This window comes from Sceloporus undulatus, chromosome 5 (assembly GCF_019175285.1).
Source record: "Sceloporus undulatus isolate JIND9_A2432 ecotype Alabama chromosome 5, SceUnd_v1.1, whole genome shotgun sequence".
In the NCBI taxonomy this organism is placed as follows: Eukaryota; Metazoa; Chordata; class Lepidosauria; order Squamata; family Phrynosomatidae; genus Sceloporus; species Sceloporus undulatus.
In genome coordinates, this window is record NC_056526.1 from 159,423,302 (window position 1) to 159,450,470 (window position 27,169).

At 37.9% G+C, this 27,169-nt stretch overlaps 1 protein-coding gene across 11 annotated transcripts in view; it reads right to left on the minus strand.

The window, feature by feature from the left end:
• Positions 1-27,169, minus strand: part of KIAA1109 (KIAA1109 ortholog) — a 154,510-nt gene that overhangs the window by 113,350 nt on the left and 13,991 nt on the right. For all 11 annotated transcript variants that reach the window (XM_042470608.1, XM_042470610.1, XM_042470617.1 and 8 more), the window contains 11 exons: positions 23,117-23,303; positions 19,341-19,422; positions 18,063-18,256; positions 15,169-15,248; positions 11,947-12,097; positions 11,265-11,421; positions 9,765-9,843; positions 8,437-8,528; positions 6,957-7,074; positions 5,083-5,238; positions 2,945-3,042 (listed from right to left, as the gene is read on the minus strand). In XM_042470608.1, the coding sequence (XP_042326542.1) occupies positions 2,945-3,042; positions 5,083-5,238; positions 6,957-7,074; positions 8,437-8,528; positions 9,765-9,843; positions 11,265-11,421; positions 11,947-12,097; positions 15,169-15,248; positions 18,063-18,256; positions 19,341-19,422; positions 23,117-23,303 (1,394 nt within the window). The remainder of the gene's footprint in view (positions 1-2,944; positions 3,043-5,082; positions 5,239-6,956; positions 7,075-8,436; positions 8,529-9,764; positions 9,844-11,264; positions 11,422-11,946; positions 12,098-15,168; positions 15,249-18,062; positions 18,257-19,340; positions 19,423-23,116; positions 23,304-27,169) is intronic.

Genomic DNA, 27,169 nt, shown 5'->3' on the forward strand with positions numbered 1-27,169 from the left:
GCTCATAGACTGATACACCTGGAAGCAGCCTCATGGCCCATTGAGTCCAACCACCAGTTCAATAAAGCAGGTAGCCCTCCAGTCTCTTTTTGAAGATGTCCAGAGAATGAGACCCCACAACTTCTCTAGGCAATTGATTCCATTGCCAGACTGCTCTTAATGTCAGAAATTGCCTTCTACCATGGAAATCTACCCTTCTGTAACTTAAAACTTAGGGCAGCAGAGAACAAACCTTCACTCTCCTTACTATGACAGCCCTTGAGATATTTGAAGAGCACAGTTATATCACTCTTCACGTCTTCTCTTTACCAAGCTAAACATGACCAACTTCTTCAATCATATTTCATCATATGTTTTATTCTCCATATCTCTTATCATCTTCAGTGCCCTTATCTAAACCTGTTCCAACTTGGCTATTTCCTTCTTAAAATGAGGCATCCAGAACTGAATGCAGTACTCCAGATGAGGACTGAGCACATAGAATATAGTGAGGCTATTAATCTCTTCAACCTGGAATCTATGTTTCTATTAATGCAGGCTAAAATAGTATTTGCCTTATCTAAAATAGTATTTGCAGCACCACACTGCTGGCTTACATTCAATTTCTGATCAACAATAATCCCAAGATCCTTTGCACATGTAATATTCTTGAGCCATGTATCCCCCATCCCATACCTGTGGCCTAAATGTAGAATTCTCTATTTGTCTCTACTGAATTTCATTTTATTAGTTTCTGCCCAATTTTCTAGTTTATGTAGGTCCTTTTGAATTCTGTTTCTATTTTCCAATGTTATAGCCATTCCTCCCAGTTTTGTCATCTGCATAAAGATTCCCCCATCTCAATCATTAATAAAAATGTTGAAGACTAATGGCCCTAGGACAGAACCCTGAAACTCTCCATTTGAGATCTCCTTCCAGTCTGAAATGCAGGCACTGATGACATAGCTTTGATATTCCAACCAATTATGGAACCATCTGACAATATTCCCATCCACTGCATATTTACAATGCATCTGCACCTACTGCGAACTTGCCACCTGTGGATTTGAGTTTCCGCGGATGGCAAGCCCTGGCTTTTTAAATGGATGCACATGTGCCATTGGAAACAATGGATTTCAGCATCTGTGTTTTTTGCTATCCATGGGGCGGTCTGGAACAGATCCCTCACAGATAGCAAGGGACTACTGTAATCAGTTTGCTAATCAAAATATTATGGTTGAATCTTATGAATCTCATTTTGAGAGAAATGTGGGATAGAAATCCATTAAATAAATGAATGAATAAATATCTTATAAAATGTTTTGCCAAAATCCAGATACATGCTATCCAGATGCCAGCCACAGATGCTGGCAAAACGTCAGGAATAATCTTCTAGAACATGGCCTCATAGCCCAAAAAACTCACAAAAAAAATGGGTATCCACAACATTCCCACCATCTATTAAATGAGTGGTCTGATTGGGAAAAAAAATAAGATTAGTCTGGCAGGATCTGTTCTTAAACAAATCCACTGATTAAAGCAAATCCAACCCATGGCTACCCTATCATAGGATTTTCTTGGCAAGATTTAGTCAGGAAGGGCTTGTCATTGCCTTCCTTTAAAGTTGAGAGATTGTGATTTGGCTGAAGATGCCCAGCAGGTTTCCATTCCAATCAAGGATCCTGGAGTTCTTGCCTAGCACTCAAACCACTATATCACACTGGCTCTCAGTGCTGGTCCATATAGTCCAACATTATATAGTTCGACTTGTAGTGGCTCTCCAGAGTATCATCCAGGATTCTTCCCTAGCAACCTCACGCCTTGGGCTCAATCTGGCCTTCCGAGGGCGTAAAAAAGAGCCGTAAAAAGCGGCTCCTTTTTGGGCCCCTGAAAGAGCGCCATAGCTGAGACAGTGCAGCAATATGGCGCCCCTTTGGTGCTGCATCATCTGGACGCAGAGCCAGAGGAGAAACATGATGCCGCACACCATCTGGAGCGGTGCACGGCATCAGGGTGCCCTGCGGGCGGAGTCAGGTGCACGTCATCAGGACACTACACCCTGATTCTGCCCCCAGACCAGCCTTTCAGAACGGTCTGGACAGGGCCTTTGATACTGGGGATCTAATGTGGCATCTTCTTTATGTAATGCTGTAATCCCCAAAATGTGTTTTTTAAAAAGAAGACATCACCTTTGACATCTGGTCCAGCTGTTTACCAACTGCCCAAGAGAAGGTTTTCAAGAAACAGAAAGAGGCAGGCAATCTGAGAGTTTACCATACCATCAAATGGTCATGAGCAACAAATGTCATGTATCAAATTTATTCACAGTAGGAAGCATAATTTTAGCTTTAAAATTAGATTTGTAGAAGTACTGAATTATTACAATGTTTCAGCAAAATTATTAATCTTTCTTCTTAATTGTACCATACATAATAGAAGTAGTCTAAAGAAAATACAGTTATCACTCCTAGAATTCCAAATACATTCACTGTAAAGCAAGTCAGCAGAATTTTCTGCTATTGTTGATACTGCTATAGTTAAAGCCAGACAACAGGTATTGTGTTAATACTACAGAATATATTAGTTGATGTCCCAAATTGTCATTCTTAATATGTATGATATTTTTGAACTGTGAAATTGCAAATACTAATGCACATCTGAAAAGATAGTCTCAAAGCAGAACACAGAGCGATCTAAAATATTAATCTTCTATTACTGGATGCAACCCACTACTAGGTTGTTAACATGGATTATAAAGGTCATCTGTGACTGAATCAAACTACCAGTAGTGCAATTTTCTTCTTTTTCTACTACCTTCCATTTTACCAATCATTATTGCCTTTTTCACTGAGTCTAATATTAAAAAAGAAAAGGCTCAAACTTTTCAGGTATCTTTGAGCAGAAGGACCTAACCATTACTGTAAATATGTAGTCAGTTTATTTCAAAGAGGATAAAAACACTTACCCTTAAGGAGAATCTTGTACTGCATGTGATTGGAACAAAGTCAGTAAAAGGCAAAGAGAAAACTATGTTTAATGTTTCCCCACAGGCTGCCACATAAACTGCAAGGGAAGAGAAAGAAAAATCAAATATGAATTTTCTGTTAATTTTTTCTTTACAATTATCACTTAGAATATATTAGTTGAACATGAGTCTTCAAACTACCTTCAGACTAGTATTTGAGTAGATAAAAAGAAAAAAGAGCTTTTCTCATTCCTCTTTTACAAGGATCACTTCTCATGTTGCACAAGTGAAATTTCACTTGAGCAAAAGGAATTCCCTTTCCCTTCTTCCCCCTGCAGCCCACTACCCAACTCTAGTCTAGAAAGCCCCCTAACCTTCTGTCCTCTCCTCATGTTGCTGGAATATTTTTTTTGTTGGTAAAATTCACCAACTGGAATTCATCCCTCATTAACAACAATCTGAATATATGTTGTCTCCACACAAAAGAAGTGTCACACATACAAGGCATGGCTACAAAAACTATTATAAAATGAAAAAAATATGTAGAGAAACTAAGCCAAATCGTACTTCCAACTCTGTATACTCCAAGAGTTGTATGACAATAGAATAGAGGAGTTCGTAGGCACTCCTTCTCAAGAGATATATAAACAGAGACTGAATACCAGCCTCTAAGTCTAAGGTATTATTTTAACAGTGGATTCCTGCACTGACAGAGGGTTGGATTAGCTGACCTTGTGACCCCTTCCAACTACTGATCCCATTAATTTTGTTAATATTTTAAAAAAGAATTTTATTTAAGCAACCATTCATTGGTTCAACCAACTTTTTTCTCTATACAGATTGGTTATCTCTTATCCAAAATGCTTGAGACCAGAAGAGTTCCGTATTTTGAATTTTTTTGGATTCTAGAATACCTGTATTTACATAGACATAATGAGAAACAATGAGGCTGGAGAGAGACTGAAAATCTGTGCTTCACACAAATCCATGCCTCCCACCATTTCATATATCCTCACATCTCTCTCCAGCTGCTTCTTTCTCCAGCCTTACAAATACAGTTGCCCCTGCTAACTCACGGATCTGAGATCTGCGACCTTGATTATGTGCAGAGGGGCGACTTCCGTTATTTCTAATGGCATGCATGCCTGAGCCACACGCACAGGGACGCGCCCTGTTCAAGCCTATGAGGCTTGAATACATGTGAACCTCCATTTTCACGGGTGGTCTGGAACGGATCCCCTGTGCAAACGGAGGGCCAACTGTATAGAACAGGTACATAGCTCAAAAGGTATTGGATTTTAGAGTATTTCAGATTTCAGAATTCTGGATAAGGAATACAGTGCGCCCGCTCCATACGCGGGCGCGCCATACGCGGCCTTGAGCATACGCGCTCAAGCCGTGGGGCGCGCACAGGGCGGAAGGGGCAGCGCGTCCCATTCAATTGAATGGGTGCGCGTGCCCGTTGCGCCCCGCACGCGCCCGCACCACTGCGCCACCGCACACGAGCCCCATTGTTTCCAATGGGGCTCGAGCATAGGCGGAATTCGCCTTACGCAGAGGGATCCGGAACGGATCCCCCGCGTAAGGCGAGGACGGACTGTACTTAAGTCATCCAATTATACCCAAACAGGGTGTAGCCTAAAACATCCCTGTTAGCTTCACAGCCTCTGAAAGAAAAGTAATCAGCTAGGGAAACAATTTTCTCTGTGTGGAAAGAAAGAAGCAAGCAGCAACAAAAAGAGAATAAAAGCAGAGCACACTAGGGCTATTCACCCATTAGGTGAAGCAAAAGCTAAGTAACAGTGAATACGTGCTCGTCCACTCTAGGAAGATCCCCTAATACTAGAAAGCCATTGGTGCTCTACATGGCTGGATAGTTACAAAGGGGTATGCAGAGCCAGATGTTCAGGTTCTAGCTGACACAGTTCTATAAACAGCCTTTCCAGCCTGTACCCTACTTCCTTTGAGACAAAGGGTTAGCAGTGACAAAAACAGCAATGGAGGGGGGAGAGTGTGCAACTGTGCACACAGGGCAGGAAATATGATAAGGGACTCCTTCTGCCTCATGCGGTAGGAGTGCTCAAGTCGCTACTGACAGATAGTATAGTATGTTCACTTTAAAGCCATCGGTTTCTCACCATTTTCTTGTTGCTTTGTGGAACAATCAATCCAGTTGTGTTGATTTGCTGCCCAAATCATTTCAAACTGATGAAACATTATTTTAAAATTCCATGAATAGGGAACGAATGAGAAAATATCAGGAGCGCTGTCACTCGACCAATCCTGAATCAAATCTAAAAATAAAGTGGACATGTTTCTGTAGGTCACTGCAATGATAATAGGCTAATTTGTAAAACCAATTATATTTCACTAAATTAAAAAAGTTGTCATCAACTTCTCTGTTGACTGAAAAGATTCAGTGACAAAATTCTAACTAGAGTTTAAATGTAAATGACCTCTACCATTACATACATCCCCATTTATCAGTTATCCAATCACAAAAACATTTTGTTATACAACCACTTCTAAGCATTAATTGCCTAAGAAAAGCCTATGAAATTCATGGGGTTGACATAAGTTGACAGGTGACTTGAAGGCACATACACAAATATATCAGTGAATTAAAGGGGAAGAGAAGACAGGGAAACAGAGATTCTCCTCCTTAGCCCACTTTCATGCTAGAAAACAATTCCTTGTCACATTTCAATACTGTATTTTAATACAGAAATCTAATGGTGTTCATTTAGGCTTATTCTAGCTAAATGTATACAAAAATGTGGGAATCATGGTGTTGTCCAGATGTTATTGGACTGCAGCTCCCTGCAATCTCCATATTAACATTTCACACTCACAATTAAGAACACTAACATTCAACATGTTAATTCTGGTCTGAATTAAAACACACACAATATTTTCAAATGTATATCAAAGGGCAAACATATTAAGATAACATATCAAATTCCTAGTGGGTTATACTTCAGTTACAAACCTAAGTTTAGTTATCATTCAAAAATATCTTACTTAACAAGTAGCTACAGACTACAAAAATTCTATTTTGACATTACTGTGTAGATTTATTCAATGCTGCAAAGTAATGGCAAAATAGACTTTGCCTATTAAAGTAAGTTCAAATGGTGATGAGGGGAATATACTTTAATGGGCTATCAAAAATGTTAATGTTATAAGAACCAAACTGGAAACATTTAAGATATCTCAATACTAACAGTTTGCAAAATCTATTTATTTCTTTGGAACATGTAAGCACAACGTCTAATTCTAACGTATCTGTTTTAATCTCATGGTGTCTTAAGGCCTTCTTAAAAATGAACTGGACATTTGAATACAGATAATTTCTGTATTTATCCAACTATAGACATAGGGTTAGATCTAGACTGAACACTGACACTCCAAGAAAGGAAGGGCTTCTTTTATTCATGGATGATTCCAGGAAGCACAGGGGGGAGACTGAGGAAGATAATCTCCCTGCCACCACCTCCAGAACAAGCAAACGACACTCGGGTACTCCAAACCATGGTATCTAAATGACATTTTTTACTATTTTAAAATATACTTTTAATCTGATACAATTGAACTCCTATCAGATATTCTGACCTTACATAGCAAAACAAGAAACAGATGGAACAGATTTACTGGCTAAACAAATATCAATGAAATATTTAAATTAAATGTCCAAAAAGAGATGAGAGAGATTTGGAGGGAGTCGGTATTTTTAATTTAATGTGAACATCATATATCGAAACAATAAAGCTGACTAACCATTGAGACATAAATTATTTAAATGGCTTGCACATCGAAATTTCCTTTTGTAAACTGCTATGCAGGCATATATTCTTGATCCTTATAGTTAAAAATGTTTTATAGATCAGTTTTGAGGTCTAAAGCAATAGAGAGTGAACAGGAAAAATAATATATTTTTTGTAATGTCATTAAGAAGCACCCCATATTGAAACTGATACTATTATATATAAAACACAAAAACAGAATAAGTTACCTGTAAAAAAACTTTTTTGAGCAAAGATGAAATGGTATGTTGCCTTATAAACTTCAACTTCACATTGCCACAACTGTGGCATGTTCCATATTCGGGGATAGCAGGCATTAATGTGAAACTGAGCAAAATACACAAGAAGCAGTATTCATTTAAAATATGACAATGTATAACAGCCATGATTAAATGGAAACCATGTAACTGTTCATATGTAAACTTCTGTATATCAACTGAAATTACCATCAGATGTTAAACAGCTTTTGGTCTTGAGTCTTCTATATGGAAAAGATTACTTTTACATTACCCTACAAAAAACACATTAGTTAATCTATATTGCAATGAGATTAAGAAGTCTGATCTGGAAAAAGTAATGTCTAATATGTAAGATGTCTTAGAACCATCAGGAAGTACAAAAGAAATTGAAATAAGCAGTATGGGCTGTTCACAGATGCATTCAAACAACTAAGACAAACTAGGGATATGCAAGAATTCTGTCTTATTACATATCCGCAGCATGCTACTGAATGCTACCTGACTGTTTGCATTTGCAGAAGGTTTAGCTAAACAGACAATACTGCTTTCATGGTGATGAGAAAAGCAACAGACATAGGGCTGTGTGAATCTTTAAAAAGTTCTAGATCACTGGGGGCTGTTATAGGAAAAGGCCTGCTCCTTGTGGAGACAAAATTAATGTCTGCATAAGATGGATCTTAAAGAAAAATTTCATATTAAGATTTTAAGTGTGGGAGGATTTATACCTTTAGTGTGCTAAAGCACACAAGAAGAGACAACCTGATCACATACCCCCAAGCTAGATCTCAGTATAGTCTCTGAGAACTTGTTATGAAATCTGCATAAAATCTGCAGCTTGCAGATTATAACAACCCAAAGCCTTTATTTTATCGAGTAAAATAGCTGATTTCTACATCACTGAATTTCTTAGGCCACCATGACACTCTGAACACACCAAAGGTATACATGCTTAGGTTTGGTCAGTGCTTGGAAGAGAGTGCCAGACAAAACCAGGAAACTCCAGGTAAAACTAGGAAAGAATTCTGTTAATAAGGTTGTCAAAGTGGAAACTGGGGGAGTCTCTTATGCCTTTGAAGGTTGTGTAGAAAAGGGAATTTCATTGGGTATTGCTTGTCATGCAACCAGATAGCAAGCAACACCTCCTGAAATTCTATCTTCTGCACAAACGTTAACAGTACAGGACACCTCTACAATCTTCATTGTGGCAATTTTACTTGCCTAGAGTACCACTGCAGCCAGTTAATGTTGTCAGTAATGAGTTCTGACCCAGTATAAGGCAACTTCCTATGTTCCTATCTGAAATTACAGGTTCCAGGTTATCTGGCTTGAATTTTATTATTATAAATTATCATTATTATTGCTACTGCTACTGATGATTATAATGATGCAATTATACCTAGTCTTTATGTAAGTTTTAAAGCACTATTCCAATGCTATACATTGTACTCACAGCTAACATTTCCGCCTCTAAGAGAGTTCGGTACTGCATGCTGCTGGTTGCATCTATGTGTAAAAGCTGTCCTTTAATAGTGGGAGAGTAACCTAGTAAAAAGAACAAAAGAATCAATATGTACCATCTGTCTCATAAGAGGTAAAACAAACAATTTTATCAAAAACTTCCTGGCTTATTTTATTGACCAATGATAAACAAATACACAATCTGAACCAATTTTAAAATTACAGATTGTAGGTAACCATATTTTTGATTAGGTAACCTTAAAAGGTAGCCTCCTTTTTAATTAAGAAAGGAGCTGGTGCTGTATGCTGCAAGACAATTTTAATGAATACTTCATTTAATTTATACTTTCAGATGTTTCTGCATTCTTCAGTGTTTAACTTGTTTATATTGATTTTTATTATTATTATTATTATTATTATTATTATTAACTTTATTTATAAAGCGCCGTAAATCTACACGGTGCTGTACAAAACCAAGTAAAATCAAGAATATAATAGAAAGGTCTTCTTAAGTAGGTATTACTGATATATCCTGATCCTAAATTAATTCCATAAATCTTAAAGAGAAGATGCAAACACCCAAAAAAATTAACAATAAAAGAAAGCTGTTTGCACTTCAAATATGTGTACAGCTATATTCACTATTTTTATTTAATTAATTTATCTCCCACCTTTCTCCTTGTAGTGGATTCAAGGCGGCTCACAACTATTTAAAACAAAGTTCAGCTAAAAAGCTATTGATTCAAAAGTTAAAGAAGAATTTAATCACAATTCTATTTAAAACTCACCAGTTAAAAACAGTTTACAAACATGTTAAAAACTTAATAAAATACTCCTATTAAACGCTACATCTGCTGCAATAAATTTAAAAAACCAACAAATGCCTGCTTAAATAAAATGTCTTTGCCTGCCGGCAAAAAGACAACAGGGAGGGGACCAACTGAACCACTGGGGAAGGGAGTTCCAAAGCTTAATAACAGTTATTGAGAAGGCTCTCTCCTATATCCTCATCAAACATGCCTGTGATGGCGATGGGACCAAGAGAAAACTCTCCTCCACAAATCTTAAACCTCAAGCAGGCTCATACAAGAAGATATGGTTTTTCAGATACTCTGGACCCAAGTTTCATAGGGGTTTAAAGATCATAACCACCAGAATTTTGCCCTTAGGAAATGCTTTAATTATTTAGAGATGCATAACTCAATATTCACAATCTCACGGAACCCTTTTTCTGCAAGTGAGGATATTTGGGAGGCTACACTATTATCACAATACAATTTTTTTCCTGAGGAACGGAAAACATTTTTAATCTCAACCTACCATTTTCAGCTACAGTCATGGGAATATTAACTTCCAAATAAGAGCCTGCTCCAACATTTACATGTACAGCATTAGTTTCCTGCCAATAAAAACCAGACATTGTTTCAATTATTTTCACTAACACTAAGCTATCAGCATCATTTTATTTATTTATTTATTTATGGTATTTATACCCCGCCCTTCAGCCCTAAAGGCTATCAGAGCGGCTCATGTCGAATCCACCTGCAATTTATGAAAAGGAGTTAGTAGGCCATAGTTGATTAAAAACATGTTAAAATTAAAAACCTAAGAAATGCAACAACATTAAAACAAATGTCATTTAATATCCAAGGCATGTTACGTATTCATTAGAGGCCATTAGCAGAGAAATGAGTAACAGCTACAAAAATTAATGATTGTTAATGCCCTAAATAATGTGGCCATGGCTCATCTATGCAATAGCAGATTTCTTACACTTCATGAAAAAACATTATGCATTTAGGATACTGACAGACTTCATAGGAAACTAGACAAATTGTGCTACTAGGAATTAACTAAGAAGGATTTTACACATACAGAAAAAATGCATGTGTGTGTGTGTGTGTGTGTGTGTGTACAGTGGACCCTTACCTTACATGGGGGATTTGTTCCAGGCACACACACACACACACGTAAGGCAAAAAATGCATATGCTCGAGCCCCATTCAATATAATGGGGCTTGTGCTTGCGGCACAGTAGAGCGTGCACTCATTGGCGTGCACGCCATTCATTCCTTTGTCGTGCGGATTCAGTGTAAGATGTAAGCCGCATATAGTGCGCCCGCATATGATGCGGGAGCACTGTATATATATTTGTCAAAATAGTCGAAGCTTACATATTAATAACAAAAATAAACATAAATAATAAAAGAAAGATAAAATGTTAAGTACAAGGTAGTATAACAGTAACAGAAAGTACAATGAGAGATTAGAAAAAAGTAGCTAAATTAACCTTTAGTAAAAGCTTCCTTAGTGATCCATAAATTCATTGTGTATCCTACTTTTATTGTACCATAAGAACACATGGCACCCGTAACCCTGCCATTTTCTTTCTTTTGCCTTTTCATTCTTTTTTACATGTGTGCATTTTCTTAGCCCCGCCTGTGCCTGATCACCTCCCTACATATTACACAGCCATTATTTACTGAGCTGCAGTAAATAATGGCTGTGTAATATGTAGGGAGGTGATCAGGCACAGGCAGGGCTAAGAAAACGCACACACGTCAAAAAAAAATGGAAAGGCAAAAGAAAGAAAAGTCCATTCAGACTTTAGGTTGAGCACAAATAGTTATGCCTATTAGAATTTTCCAATTTCTTTGGCATTGTTTTCCTTTGCCTTGTCCTATATATCCTAAATTTTACCCTTGACTTATCGACAGTTCAAAATCCATAATGATAAAAGTAACTACACACACACACACACACGCATGCTTAACAGGAATTAGCTTATCTTTCAAAACCTTATATCCAATTATGATTTACCCTATTTTTTGTGAAGAGGAAATCAATAGTGGCATCTGCAATGATATTCATACGGAGCTCAAAAGCAAGGATTTGACGTGGCTTCCCAGGCTGCGGAATTTCTGAAACTTTCATGACTTGGTAATCTGGTGGGAAAAAAAATTTCCACAAGCAATCCCTGAAAAGAAAATAGAAGAGTAATGGAGTTACAGTGGTCCATCCACATTTGTGTTTATGGTCAACATCTGCCAGACACTGAGCATAGAATTGCTCTGGAGGACTCACAAATGCCTAGTGGAGTGTTCTCTCTAGGAATCTCTAGGTCCTTTAGTGTGACGTTTGGTTAAAGTTGACCATAGAGTTGCACTGGAGGACCTAGATATTCCTACAGAGAACATACTAATACAATCTGTGAATAATCAAATCCGTAAAAGTCAAAGCCGCAAATGTGGAGGGACGAGTGTAATTATCTTGAAATGAGATCCCCAACAAAGTCCAAAAGCTGAAAATTGCCCCCCCCCCAGTCCTACAATGGTTGCTTATCATTTACTGTGGTGGTTCCATTACACAAAATTTTGTGCACAATTTAAAATAAAACAAAAGGTAGCAGTCATTTGATTAGGCTTCTATTGGAACCATTTTGGTTTATATTCTTGACCATCTAAAGCAGACACAGGTAAAACAAAAAACATCCAGATAATACCTTTGTCTGTCAGCCCATGGGCCATAGTTGAAATCTGTTCCTTTGCCACAAACTATATCTAGCCCCCAACAGGGTGGGAGATCTTGCAGTTTACTATCTTCATTACTTGCTTCTCCCTCATTACTTTCTTCTGTTTCTTCAGGGACAAGGCCTGCATTTTGGAAAACAGCAAAAAGAGTTTTCAAATAATACATACTCAGAAAAAAACATATCACCTATCCTATAATTTATTCTTAATTAGCCAAAATATATATGAAACACTGTGTAATTGATACATGTATCACAAGCTCACAATGATACACACACAAGTGTTTGCAAGAGCTCCAAAACAGAGTTTCAAACATATCACTGAAAATTATACTGTGACCTTGAGTAAGTACGGTTCAAAGAAATCTCTGTTCAAGAATATAGTCAATATAGCCATCAAAAAAAATCAGGATTATCTATCATAGAAACAAATCCCTTTTTTTAAAAAAAAAATGGATTTTCCAGAGATTATGTTATTTTTTCCATATATATATATATATATATATGGCAGTAAACCCATTTGTATGATTCGCAGAGACCACGAAGAAGAAATATATAAACAAGAAGGAACATGTATGACTGATGCTTATTTCATATCTCAATGTAGGTTGAATTCTTACATCAGGAATGTGAATAGTGCATTCCAGAAGTTGCATGTATTCCCAGGATTGTTTTGAATCTCTGAAGGACCCTCTGCATGCCCCCAAATTCCTTATTTGAGGTTAGACTTAGCAAGATTGTTCATTCTGGCATGCCAGGAGGATCAATTCACTACAACTGGGTTTTTCCTGCATGCCAACTAGACTGGCAGGAGCCCATGTTCTTTTTGGGTTGTAACTGTTTAGCTCCTTGCCCTTCCCAACAGTTTGATTATCCAGGCTTAACTAACCTATTAACCTCCACTACCCATACACCAAAACCATATCACCTAACTAACTAAGAATGGGTGTGGATTGATACTCCTGCCATCTCTGAATGAACAATCACAGTAAGTCCAACCTGTCATTCTCAGGATGGCATGGAGGAACAATCCACTATGATTGGGATTTATCAAGTTCATCTATTATGGATAGGAATACTACCTTGAAACCATGGCATGCAACACAGTGCTGCCAAAAGGTATCTGTGATGACTTATATTTACCTAGTTTATAGTGGCTCACAAATGTTAAATGTTCTGACCAACCCACAGCCTCACAAATGTTGGGTAAAGAACCCAGCACAGAATACACTGCACTCTTAACTATGGATCTTGTAGAGTGAGGCCAAACACTGCATGGTCTAGACTTGTTTTCCAGATCATGACACTGGAAAATACATGCCTTTAGCCACCTGCCAATTTCTGCTTTTGAAACACTTTCCCCTAAACTCTTAGGATTATAAGAAACAAATGGAGATTCTGTGTGTCTAAATGTGGAGGTCTTCTTCAAATAAACTTCTATCACTCTTCTATCATCTGCAGTGCATCACCTACTCTCTTCTGGATGCTTTGGACTTGGGCAGACATTAGAAAAATAAATAATCTCAAGTATCACCATTTGTACTGTACACTTTGGCAGAAATGTAGAGTTCAAAGTCAGTGATAACCTATCCTCAAATTTACATAAATTCAAATTCACTGACAAATCAACTAAAATCCAGACCAGTGAAAAGGTATGATGACAACTTTCTGGCCATAACTGTCGATGCATTGTGTGCCTCTGCACCTCCATCTCCATCTATTAAAAATACCTTTTTAGCTTGGTATTTTTGGTTGATACAAACGTCTACTTGAAATGGACCCCACCTCTTTTGCAACTGCTGGAATACTACAAAATGTAGAGCCCAGTCTCCTGGAAGCAATCTGTTTTGATTCAAGTAATCTGCTCAGATGTTAAAAAGTCCCTTAAAATATACTGTTATAATTGACTCCTAATTCCTTTCCACCCATCTAAACAATCTGTTCAATTCTTATGTTAGAGGTGTAGAATGCAGGCCTCCCTGGTTCAATATATAAGTTCAGAAAGTCATGTTGTCCATCCATACCTTAACATGGCGCCCCTGAATTTCTTTGACAAAACTGTTGGGAAGGACAAGGAGGTGAACAGTTATAATCAAAAGAGAACATGAGCTCCTGCCAGTCTGGTTGGCACACAGGAACAATACAAGCATAGTCCATTGTTCCTACATGCCATCTCAAGAATGACCTATTACATCCATGTCCCCCAGACTATTTTAAGACCATAAGACACCTTCATTAAAACAGAAAGTCAACCAGAAGCATGGGGATCATTTTGACCCCACTGCTAGAAAAAAGTAAAATAGAACATCCAAAACCTTTTGAAGCCCTGGAATGGAATGGAAGAGTTACAGCCTGCTCAAGAGCCACAGAAAATAAATGCAGCCTTTCAACTGTTGACAGCTGTCCAACCCTGCCTTAACTGTAATCACTTAACAAAACAAATCTCTAAGATTAAGCACAGTCTCAAGCAAGCACATACAACTTAATTTTAGATTTTTTAATATATATGACTCTTACTGTTTGCTGCACAACACTCTATCTTAATCTGATGCCTGATCAAGGTTCATCAGAGTCACAGAGATTAACTCAACTCCCTCAGGTAACAGACGGTTTTGTTACATATGAGGGATTAAAGGATACAGATAATATATTAGTCCGGAAAAAAAGTTTATCACTATGTTCTATATTCTATAGGGGAATTTTAGTCAACAATGAATGACCCCAGAGCTTCAAAAGGTTTTGAGATATGTGCACCCCCTTACTTGAGGGAACGCCAGGGTGGAATAGCACCTCTGGAGTTTAAATACTTTCCTGACTGTTGAAGAAATTAGTATAAAGAAATAGTATACTCTTGCTCCATCTTCCATTGCTTGAAAATTGGGGAAATGAAGATCATGCCCACAACCCTCCAAAGCATAATTCAAGGGGTGCAGAGGGCTTTGATGGGAAAGTTAGCTATGGAAATATAAGAATGGCACTGAAAATTATTATCAAATTCTTGTTACAAACAGCTGAATGGGAAATTGGAATTGCATTGGGTTGTATTGAGTGTGTGCAAATGTGTGTAGAACTGTTGTTTACACCGTCATTTTCTTCATTTAACAAAATGCCCTGGAAACAAATATTTGCTATATAGACAAATGCAGATTAAGCATCTGCAAATGGTGTCACCCTTATCATCAGTCTAACGCTTACCTGGTTCATCCATGTAATAATAAATATCAACATCATTTGACTGCATCACAACAAAGCCTTCTCCCATTAATCTTGGTGGTCTGTTAAAGAAATGTTAGGGGGGGAAAGGTGTTGAAACTAACAATACGGATACTGAAATCTACTAGAAAGACAGAGCTTACACTTTTATATAGTTAACTGAACAGAAAATGCTTCTTGGCTTCTGCATTCTCATCAACTGCTCTTATCTGGCTATTTTTCTACCTTATCTACTTTAGACTATGCCAAAGTACTTCGTAGACTATAACTACAAACAAAACAGAATTCTCAATTACTGTATTTGCCTCTCACTTCAGTACATGGACAGCACCAAGTTTCAGCAACTTTTTAGAAGCAAGCTACTCTATTACAGGCATTGCACAGAAAACCTGCCAGAGAGAGACCATTCTCACTAGCATGTCCTCAAGCAGCCACTGAAATTTAGGAGCCTTAAAAGTTCCTCAAAGAAATATATTGGCCAGCCAAAATGCACAAAATAAATGATGCAAGCTTTTCAAGCTCCACTGGCATCTTCATAAGGCAAAGATGTTAAAAATCACACAGGAGAAGAAAAAAAACTATGACCACGTTAATCATAGGTCTGCAATTTGAAGATGCTGCTGTTCTCAGTTCAGGTGTTGTTGGAGGGACATTCATGCAGGCTGGACTGAGGCAATTTGGATCTGAAGAGAAACATCTGTTTTTGTATTTCTAATGGAACTATTTTGCCCCCCTGAAATACCCACATGGCCAGAATTTTTGCCTGATGAAGAAGCCAGTGGAGTTTTGAATGCTTGCAACATGTATCCTGTGCATTTTAGTTGGCCAATCAATGTATCATTTTTTGTGGGTTTTGGATGTTATTTTACTTTGCTATGTGGCCAACATAGCTATTTTTAGATTGTAAGCCTGCGGGCAGGGAACTGTCTGGTTAAAAAATAATAATAAATGTAAGCTGCCCTGAGAGCCATTAGGGCTGAAGGGTGGGAAATAAATACCTAAATAAATAAATAAATAAATCCCTGTATGTGCACTCAGAGTTTTTGGTTTTTTATAAATTAACACAACATAAAACTTTAAAGAGCTTGCTCAAGAGGGAAAAAATCTGTATTTGTATCATCATACTATATTTATGCTTGTACTGATCTAGGACATTTTTAATCTGATTAGATCAGTATTATGTTGTTAAATATTATGAAAATAACACATTACTTACTTTTAAATCCTCCGTGTTTTTATTAAAAGCCTTTAAATCCCATTTTGGCAAGACACCAGATTAGTTTAAAGCATTTAAACTTATTAAAATATATGGTTAGACCTCCAACTGTCATTTGTCCCATCTCAATGGCAAAACTTTAATTTTTGCTTTCTTGATTGAACACTTCATTTGCTCTTTTAAAAGAAAAATTGCTTTCTCCTTGCCCTATATTCCATTCTTAATGTGTTAATGATTTTTCTTCTTCTTTTGGCTAAAATAGAATCCAGATCCCATTGGGATATGTAATCTTCAGTAATTAGACCAAAAGTATAACAAATGCATACATAAGGTGCAAAATTATTGTACTTTGAGGATATCTATATTTTATATACAGGTAATAAGGGACTGCTCATTAATTTTGCACTTTTGATAACAAAAATTCCTACAAAATAAAATTATTTTAGCCATCTATACAATAATCAGGCTGTACATGCAGTGGAATTGTTCCTTGCTAAAGTTAACAACAATTATTTCAGAGTAAGCATCTCATTAAGCTGTTTGCTGGTACAGCCAAATTGTGAAGAATTGTGTGTAATTTTAAAGATACAAGCACATCATAATACATTAATCTGCAGTATTTAAAAGATGCCAGGTTCCCTCCTCCCCAATTATTTCACTACTGGTTTACAACTACTTCAGCATTTTACAGTTTTCTGAAAGATCTGTCAGAATCAAACTGTTCACATTTGGACTTCAGTTGGGGGAAACTCTTACAGTTTAGATTAATGTGCAGTTTAAAAACAAACACATCTTAATAACTAGCACATCTGAAAAAGATGATAATACAATGCTATAGCATATCTATGTGAGAATACATTTCACTGAACTTCACAACTGGAGTTAGCAAGCATGCATGGGATTGTAATCTGAGACAGTAATGCTTGGTTGTGCAGTGGTTTTATACAGCTAATAATAATATCAATAAGAAGTTAGGACGGGGCTTCACTATTAACCTTCATTAACCTGTTTATAACACAAGGATACTAATTATCAAACTTGTTACATAAGTCATGCTATATCAAGAAATACCATGATCAGTTCAAATGCATTTTCTAAAGAAACAAGATTGCCATGGATGCTAATAGGTGAATCAAGGAACATAAGAACACGGTGGGACAGTATCAGCAACTTCCAGTATTGCTCAGCATTGTCTATGCCAGTGATGGTGAACCTATGGCATGCGTGCCAGAGGTGGCACTCGGAGCCCTATGTGTGGGCACATGTGCCGTCGCCCCAGCACAGAGTTTGCCAGAGTTTGTTACTAGAAAGCCAGAGGGACACGGCACTTTGCAATAAATAAGTGGGTTTTGGGTTACAGTTTCGGCACTCGGCCTCTAAAAGGTTCACCATCACTGCTCTATGCTTATTTGTGCTGATGGAAGTTGTATCCAATAGCATCTGGAGGGCCATGGGCTACTCACCTCTTTATTAAAACACCCCACCACATTCCCCAGCCCAAGTAAAATAATGACCTAAAAGGTACAAAATAATCGGAAAGATATTCTACAGTGTAAAGAAGTACTTTCTAAACCAGTATTGTCTGGAATCAACACTGAATTTGTTATAAGTGGGTCAGAATAGTCTACATAAAGTAATGTTTCAGCTTGTAATTACTTACTCGTCATTTTGGAGTCCAACGTATCTTGGACTTGGAACAAGCATAACCCTTACATTTTCCAATTTTCCTTTGACAATATGCATAAACTGGTCAAGGTGACTTGAAGGTGGCTTTGTAGTGTAAGTTAAGAAAGCATCATCAAAATTAATGCAGAGGGTCTGAGGCTGATAATGATTCCCAAAGGCTAAACGGCCCTATTTTAAGAGAAAGACAACTGCATATTAGCTTGTAATTCTTCATCACAGAAATCATCCTGTGTAAAGAAATAACGGTGATTTGAAATATTGTTTTATTTTAACTGTGTAAAAAACCGTGTAAATTGTTCCTCTTTACATGGATTACACAAACATAAACAATTTATATCAATTTATTTTAAAAAGACCCAGAAAATACATAGAACTGTCTGAAAATATAACTGTTTGAACACTGCCAAGCAGCTGAAAGCCCTTCGCCACCTTCAAGTGTGAAATCCTCCAAATCATGTCCAAAACCATGCATCCTTTAATATGAAATGAAATAGCAAAAAATTCTAAGTACTGGATCAATTCCACGTCTATTTATATCTGGCCATCCTAGTGTCTTTTTGATTAAAATATGGACACTACATTGCACCACAGTTCTTGAAGTTCAATCTACCAAGCATCAATTAAACATATATTTCTGAGAACTATCCTGAATCAAGTAGTGGGAAAATAATCAAGCATTTATATTGATGAATTATTGACAGTAGACACATCCTGCCAAGAAAACTTAATTATTCAAAATTCTATTCAGCGGAAACTCCTCAAATGAGCCATCTATGAATCAGAACCTAAGCAATTATGAATCTGTTGCTGTATTCTTAATCATGAAAATACTGAATGCCAAGGATGTAACAAGACATTATGGTAAATTTGAGCTTCCACGGAAAACAGTATCCTAAGATAAATAGAAACATATAAAGTAAATGGAGTCTCAGTGTGTGACACCATCAGGCCAGGAGTTTCTCTGCCCTTACAAGCTGCAGCCTGTGAAATGGCACAAGAAGCAATAAAATAGAATACAGATCTTCTGTTTCCAGCATCAGACTCATCACTGACAAAGCATTTAGCTTCAGCCTAATTCTGTTTTTGAAATGCCAACGTAGGAACTCCAGGAAGCCATGTATTTATATGTCAGACAGACTTGTTATGTGCCCTCTAAATGTACTTCTCAAAGATCCAAATTAAATATTATGATTACTTAAAATTCAGAGGAATAAAAGGCAAAATTCAGACAAACAAGACATATTTTACTTACTGTGCTAACATTAACCTTAATTACAGGAATAAGAGATCTCCACGATGATGAAGGGTCAAGAGATTCACTTTTTGCTTTTACACTAAAGGAGAAAAATAAATGAAATTTAGTTAATCAACACAGCCAAAATCATCCTCACTGATGTCCCAATTGTATGCAGAAGCCAGATTTATACTGAAAATGAATCACAGTTCCATATAATGGACTGAGTATACATTTATTAATATTGCCTCATGAATGCATAAACACTGTAGTATGAACTATATTGCCCTAGTGGCGCAGTGGTTAAATGCCTGTAGTACCACAAGATTGTGAGTTCAGTACCAGCCAAGGGCTCAAGCTCGACTCAGGCTTGCATCCTTCCAAGGTTGCTAAAATGAGTATCCGGCTTGATGGGGGCAACTAGTTTACACATTGCTTAGGGTGTTTTTCAGTGCACTGATAAGCAGTATAGAAATGTACTTGCTATTGCTAACATGAAAAAGCCAAGTGCATGCAACATACAACTCTACTGTGTTATTCTGGTTGCTGCTGAAACATCATCTCATAAGAGTTTAAACCTTCTTAGCTTCTTAGAAGTACAGATGAACTAACACCAGTAAATTAAGTAAATCCATATGGGGATTAGCACAGAACTAAGGATGTCCCCTGCTTTTTGATGGCATTTTTCTTTGGATAACTTGCTGTTTTGACGCTTTCAAATTACCAACAAGTTTCATTAATTCGATCAGGTCTTTCATCAGGCTTACATGGAACTGCTCATGAGTACATTGCTTGCAAAGCAGTCTGGGGGGGGGAGGCACCAAATCAACCACAAACGCTTGCATGGAAGCACTCGCATGTGCAGTCCCACCTCTTGCCTATAGAAAGCGCAGAACCCTAATGGAGTATGTCTGTGAAGTCCTTTTTGTCTATAGGGGAGGTGTGCGTATGCATGTGCATGAGTGTGCATACGCGCACACACTCGTGCATGTCTCCGCTGGTTTTGTCAGCCTCTTCACCTCCATCCCCAGTGCTGGCCAGAGGAAAAGAAAATATCAGCCCAGCTCCATTCAGTGTATGTGCACACGTGCGCACATGCATGCACACACACCTCCGCACAGCCATTTCACTCTCTTCACTTGCCGCTGTGTCATCTCTCCCCTTTCTGTGCTCTTCACTCTCCCTTGACCAAGAAAGGGTAGAGGAGTCTCCTGCAGAGTGTGAGTAGGGTGACCAGATGTCATAACTGCAAAGGAGGACAAGGCACCAGAAAATGTATGACATTCAAGGATAATGTAGGCTATTACAAAAATGGCTGCCTTTCCCAATCCTAGTCTTTTCATTTTGAATTCAAAATGATACTTAGCTCTTTGGTAATGTAAATATAAATTTATGCTTCTTTGTCATGCTCAAAATGGAGGACATTTTGAAATTCCTCCTGAATAGAAGGTTGACCATATAACACCAATCTTAAAAGATCTTCACTGGCTACCATTTTGCTTCCGGGCGCAATACAAGGTGTTGGTTATTACCTTTAAAGCCCTACATGGCTTGGGCCCAAGTTACTTATGGGAACACAGCTCCCTACATAAACTACCCTGCACTCTCAGGACAACGGGGACAAATTTGCTGGAATTAAAAACAACTAGACTAGCCTCAACTTCCCAAAGTGCTTTTACTATAGCTGCTCCAAGATTGTGGAATAGTCTCCCGGAGGAGATCCGTCTTACTACCTCCTTGGAGACCTTGAAGAGGGCACTTAAGATGGATCTCTTCCAGCGAGCATACCCACCCGATCTTGTATAAAACACACAGATCCACCTCCTTTGAACAGGATTGGAATATCTTACTCCACAGTCGCTTTTCGATATGCTGTTTTTAATTGCTAATTCTTTATGTATTTTAGCATTGTGCTTGTACTTGTATTTTTATATTAGGTTGTAATCCCGCCTCGATCCACCCAAGAGAGGCAAGAAAATATAAATTAAAAAATTTATTATTATTATTATTATTATTATTATTATTATTATTATTATTATTATTATTATTGAAATGTAGAATATGTCCTGGAAACGGAGGGCATCTGGTCAACCTGAGTGTGAGTAGTCAACTTGTACCATTAGGGAGTGGGGTGGGGGGGTGGAAAGAGGAAAATGCCACTCCCTGAGTTCAAGGAAAGGGTTTCTGTGTGTTTGTGTGTCAGTGATTCCATTCTTTCCTGAGGAAAGTTTGGCATTTTTCTTTGGGCCCTTCACTTATTGGACAGCTTAGGGACCAGAGCACATAATAGTTCTGCATTTCAACGATTTTCACTTTTCAACAATAGCATGGTCTCTAACAAGCCCAATAGGCGAGGGACTCCTGTGTTCCTATTAGAGCTAGGCATCAGGATATCAATCTATCATGGGCAGCTGATGAAATACTCCCAAAACAAGATGAAATAAGGATATTCCTGGAAAGTCTCAAACACAGCAGGAAGCCAGTTTCCCCTATAAATGGCACTCTCAAAGAAGCCATCATAACTGGTAATATCTATCACTGAGCTGATTAGCATTTTAGATATTATAATGTAGTACTCTCTCTCAGATGTTCATTTAAGCAAAAATGATCTTAGAACAGTAATGTGTTGTGCAAGAACAATTGACTGGGTAATGCTCTATAGAGATGTCTTATGCCATTAATCTCCTGGAAATGCTTTCTGCTAGAGTTAATTACAATAATTTTAAAAGGAAAGACAAGATGCAGGTAGATTCAATAAGCTTTATTTAAAAAAGAATTTCAGCTGCAGCACGAAAAGTATTTAGCAGTAAATTAATGCTAGGCAAAGTACTAGCATCATTTAATTCGTCTTGACTTTGAACTAGAGAAGTGCCACTACCTCTTTCCTGTTGAAGATGACTGAAAATCACCAGTGCCCAACACCACAGGAGACTCTAGAGCACTTGCAGGGAGGAGGAAGTATTATTCTACCCAAAATTCTTATCTCTTGAATTTTCCCAGTGTTTTAACCGTACACTTTCCATATAGACTGCACAAGGGCAGTTAATGAACCTCAGTATCACAAAACAATCTGATACATGAAAAATGATGGCAGAATGGTATAAAAAAAGTAGAAGAGACTTAAGCAAAAAAACATGCTGATGTCTTAACATGTCCAAAGAAATGAAAAGTCTGAGGAGACAAAAATTTCCACAACTTGTGCACCGCTGTGAAGGCCGTATTCCACATTCCTACCCACTGTACCTCAAATGACAATGAAAGAGGAGTACAAGGTGTGGGCAGTCACATGCTATATTATTTTATCTATTGGAAAAGAGAATATACAACTTAGGAACAAGTAATCAGATTTACTCATATACAAAAAAGGGGAATTTTGAAAGGGGAATAATAATAGTTCAGAAACATGTCAGTAATATGGTATGTTAACAAATACAGCTGTTCTTGTTCAAAAAACAGTAATCTTAAGTTCTAACAAGTACATATTTACATTTTATTACACTCTTAAATAAAAACACATTTTCCAACTAGCTTGAAAGTGCAATGGTCTGCTGTATTCCATAGCTCAAAAATTTAATGTTCTAGTAACTGTTACCTAACAGACCAAAGATTTTTAAGTGGCCTGGTAACATAAAAAAGGGAGAGGTTTATACCCAAACATTTTTTAAGGAACAAGAACATGCTACTTAAAAGTCTTCAGAGAAATAACTAGTAATTCAAGAGAACTGAAACACAAAATAAAAATAAAAAAATCAGACACAATATTCAAAGAGACTCAAGGGTATAAGTAGCTATACCTTTCAAGATTTGTGTGTGCTTGTTCTCTCCCATTTTCCTGGGCTTTTTCATCATCTTTCTTTGGAGGAATGATGGTTGGATCCAGGCCAAACAATTCCTGAAGCTGACCATAAAGATCTGAGCGGTTGTACACATGGAACTCAAAATCATTTATCATTATATATAATCTTGTTTCTGCCTTTGGATCTGTAAATTGCAACAAAAAGATTCTATAAAGTAACTTTTCAGGATACAACTGTAGAAAACTCCACACTGGAATAGAATCTGGACATATTGACACACGCTCACACATAGATATACAGTGCTCCCTCGGGTTACGAAATTAATTCGTTCCGCCGCGCCGTTCGTAACCCGATGCATTTCGCAAGCCGAAAAGGGCTTTCCGTTAGCGCTGGCAAGCCGCGCGTTTGAATTTCGCGCCGAAAAAAATTTCGTAACCCGAAAAAACCTTCGTATCCCGGAACAGTTTTTTCCAATCTAACTTTTTCGTATCCCGGAAATTTCGTAACGCGATCAATTCGTATCCCGGGGTACCACTGTACTAGTACAGGATTTGTGAATTAGTGAAATGACTCAGGCATGCATAAACTTTAAATTTCAAACATCACCTAAGATGATCACAGTGTCTACTGTACTGATATGTGAGCTATTGGCTGCTGGTCTGCAGTGAGTTTCCTGAGAAAATGGAAACAATTATAAACATTGCCTGTAAATATGGTGCTGCTCTCTGGAGTGTTCAAGTAGGGAGGACCTTTAATCATCCACTACAGATAACCTAGGAATTATTCTAAGACAATTATCAACAAGTAGAGCTAAGAAGGAAAAGGGAAGATAGGAGAAAGGAACATCAACAATCTAAGATATGCGAATGGCACAATGCTACTAGCAGAAAACATCATACACTTGGAACAATTACTAAGTTAAAGAAAAAGTGCAATGGCTGGCTTAAATGAAGAAAACATAATGAAAACAAAAATAATGGCTACAGAGGATCTGCATGAATTCAACCTAGATAATGAAAAAATCAAAATAGTTAAAGGTTGCCATACATTGGATCAAACTCTGAACAGAATAGAAATTGCAGTCAAGAAATTCAAAGATAAGTAGGAATGGGAAGGGCAGCTATGAAATAACTAAACAAGGATCCTAAAGTGTAAAGATATACAACAACTTAGCACTGAATTCAAAATCATACAAGCCATAGTATTCCCCATCACCATTTATGGATGTGAGAGCTAGATAGTGAAGAAAGTGGGCAGAAAGAAGATCAATTCATTTGAGATGTGGTGCTGGAGAGGAGTGCTGAGGATACAATGGATGGCCAAGAAGGCAAACAAACTAGTCCTTGGACAGATCAAGCCTGAACTCTCCCTGGAAGCCAGGATGACTAAACTGAGGCTGTCATACTTTGACCAGATCATGAGAAGGCTTGACTAATTAGAAAAGACAATAATGCTACAAAACATAGAAGGAGGTAGAAAGAGAAGATCACAAACCAAATGGCTTGACTCACTCAGGAATGCCACGGACCTGTAACCACAGGATCTAAACAGAGCAGTAGAGGTCTGGTGTCTTGGAGATGCCATGAGTTGGGTCTACCCGAAGCAGGTTAACAACAGCAAAGAGCTAAGTATAATTTTGAATTCAAAATGAAAAGATATAACTCTGAACACTAAAGTGAGGATTGTTCAAGCCATTATATTCCCCATCACCACACATGGATATGAGAGTTGGACAGTGAAGAAAGCAGTCAAAAGGAAAATCAACTCATTTGGATCAACCTGAATGGCCAAGAAGACAACCAAATGGGTCCAAGAACAGATAATGCCTGAATTATCTCTGGAAGCCAAGATGACTAAATTGAGGTTTTCGTATTTTAGCCACATCATGAGGAAAAATGAATAATTTAAAAAGACAATAGTGCTATCAAAGGTGGAAGACAGCAGAAAGAGAGGAGGACTGCATGCTAGATGGACTCAATCAGGAAGGATATGGGCCTGAGCCTGCAAGCCCTGAGCAGAGAGGTTGAGGACATGGCATTTTGGAGATATCTCATCCACAGGGTCGCCATGAGCCAAGGTTGACTCCAGGGCAGCTAACAACAACAATAACAAATTGGTGTTTTATGGAAGGATGCAAATCATATCAAAGCCTAATAACTTTGGATGTTCATGTCAGAAAGCACTGCAGCACATTTGATCAAGTTTTCTAAAACATAAAATATTTCACAGTATTAATATAATAAGCAGGATGTAATTTTTTTAATGAAAACATTAATGCAAAAAAACTGGTTTGAACAAAAAAAGGTTTAAACTGCTCAAAAGTTTTCTTTTGTTTTTTTAAAAATAAAAAACATTTTCCCCCCAACCCTGCTAAATGAGGTGCAGTCTTCAGGGATCCTAGAAAGGAGCATGCGACCCTATCCCTCACACCTGTTGCTCATCCGTGTTACAGACTAACATTTGTGTTGATATATTTTTTTAAACTGATTACAGCTGATTTCATCAAATAAATCTGTATCCTCTGTATCTGTATCTGTATCCTCTAAATCATGGGTAAACAAATCCACATTCCCTAAAGACCATTTTTACAGCCCCAAAGTTCTTTGCATCTACCCATGGGCTGAAAAAAACAGTACACGCCAGTATGCTCAAAGCCTTTAGGGGTTGCCACTGGCCATTTTGCTACTACTTGAGGGGGCTAAAAAAAATTTTTTTTAAAAAAATCAAAATACAATGTGACTATACAGTTGGCCCTTTGTTTGCATGGGGGATCAATTCCGGACACACCCACCCCCAGCGAAAGCAGAGGCTCACGCGTATTTAAGCCTCATAGGCCCGGGTGCACGCATCATTAGAATTAATGTGGGTCGCCCCTCCACACATAATCGAGGTCACAGATCTGAGATCTGAGAGTTAGGAGGGGCGACTGTATATTCACTTTCTGTTTTGAACAAAAAACCCACAGAGGCCTTAAAAGGGCAAGTGAAAGATCTCTAAAATGCCCCCAAACACACACCTGGAGATTCTGAGATATTATTATTTAGTATAAGCAAAATTGTTTTCAGGTGACAAATTTCTGGGAATGGCAGCAGAGGAGGTTAAAATGGGGTGTAAGTCAGCAGGGAGAAAATGCAGTCTCCAAACCCTGGCAGTTGTTCACCTCTACCCTAAATATTTCTACAGGGAAGCAGAAGCTGCAGAATTCCTCTCTGTTTATCTCTGCTTATCTTATTCACCTTTAATGCCCAATGGTCCCTAAGAATTAAGAGAAGAAGGAGCAGGGCCAATTAATTGATAAAGGAGATGCAAGACACACAGATAAAGCTAGTTGTGTCTATACTGTTTACAGTTTCTTCTAACTTTTGCAGACAAAATTCTATGTAACTATTTGTCACATTATTACCACAGCATGTACACAGCTGCTTATGCACAATACGAGTTTTTATTTATTTATTTATTCATTCATTCATTCATTCCCCGCTCTGGCTGAAGAGCGGCTTACAAATTGTTAATTAGACATTTCCCTGCCCTCAGGCTTACAATCTAAAGAGACAAGACACAAAAGGAGAAGGGAATGGCAGTGGGGAAGGGGAAAAGTCCAGCAGATCTTCTCTCCCTCTGTTGCCTGGACCACTGGTGACAAATCCACTGCATATAACCATCGGCCTGTTTTGAACCCCAGCCCTCCCAAAAGCATATACTCAAAATCTGGGCAAAACATGCAGCCCAGAATGAGCAGCAAGCCAACCAGAATTGTTTTTCAGTGTAGCAGTGGGGGCAGGGATGTAGCCAGGATTTTAGGAAGGGGGGGGGGGGTTCCAAACTAAGTGCCACCATTATAATGGGGCTTGGGTGTGGTGGCACAGCAGCATGCACCATTCATTTTTCTAATGGAAGGGGGCTACGTCCCTGGTGGGAGGTGGGGAAAACCTGTAGTAAGTTTGTGGATGGGGGAGAAGCATGGAAGTTATCTGTTGTTTTAATATTCCTCATTGCTTCATCTACTTGCCTACCCAAGTTAGTATATATCATATAACAATCAAGAGGAAT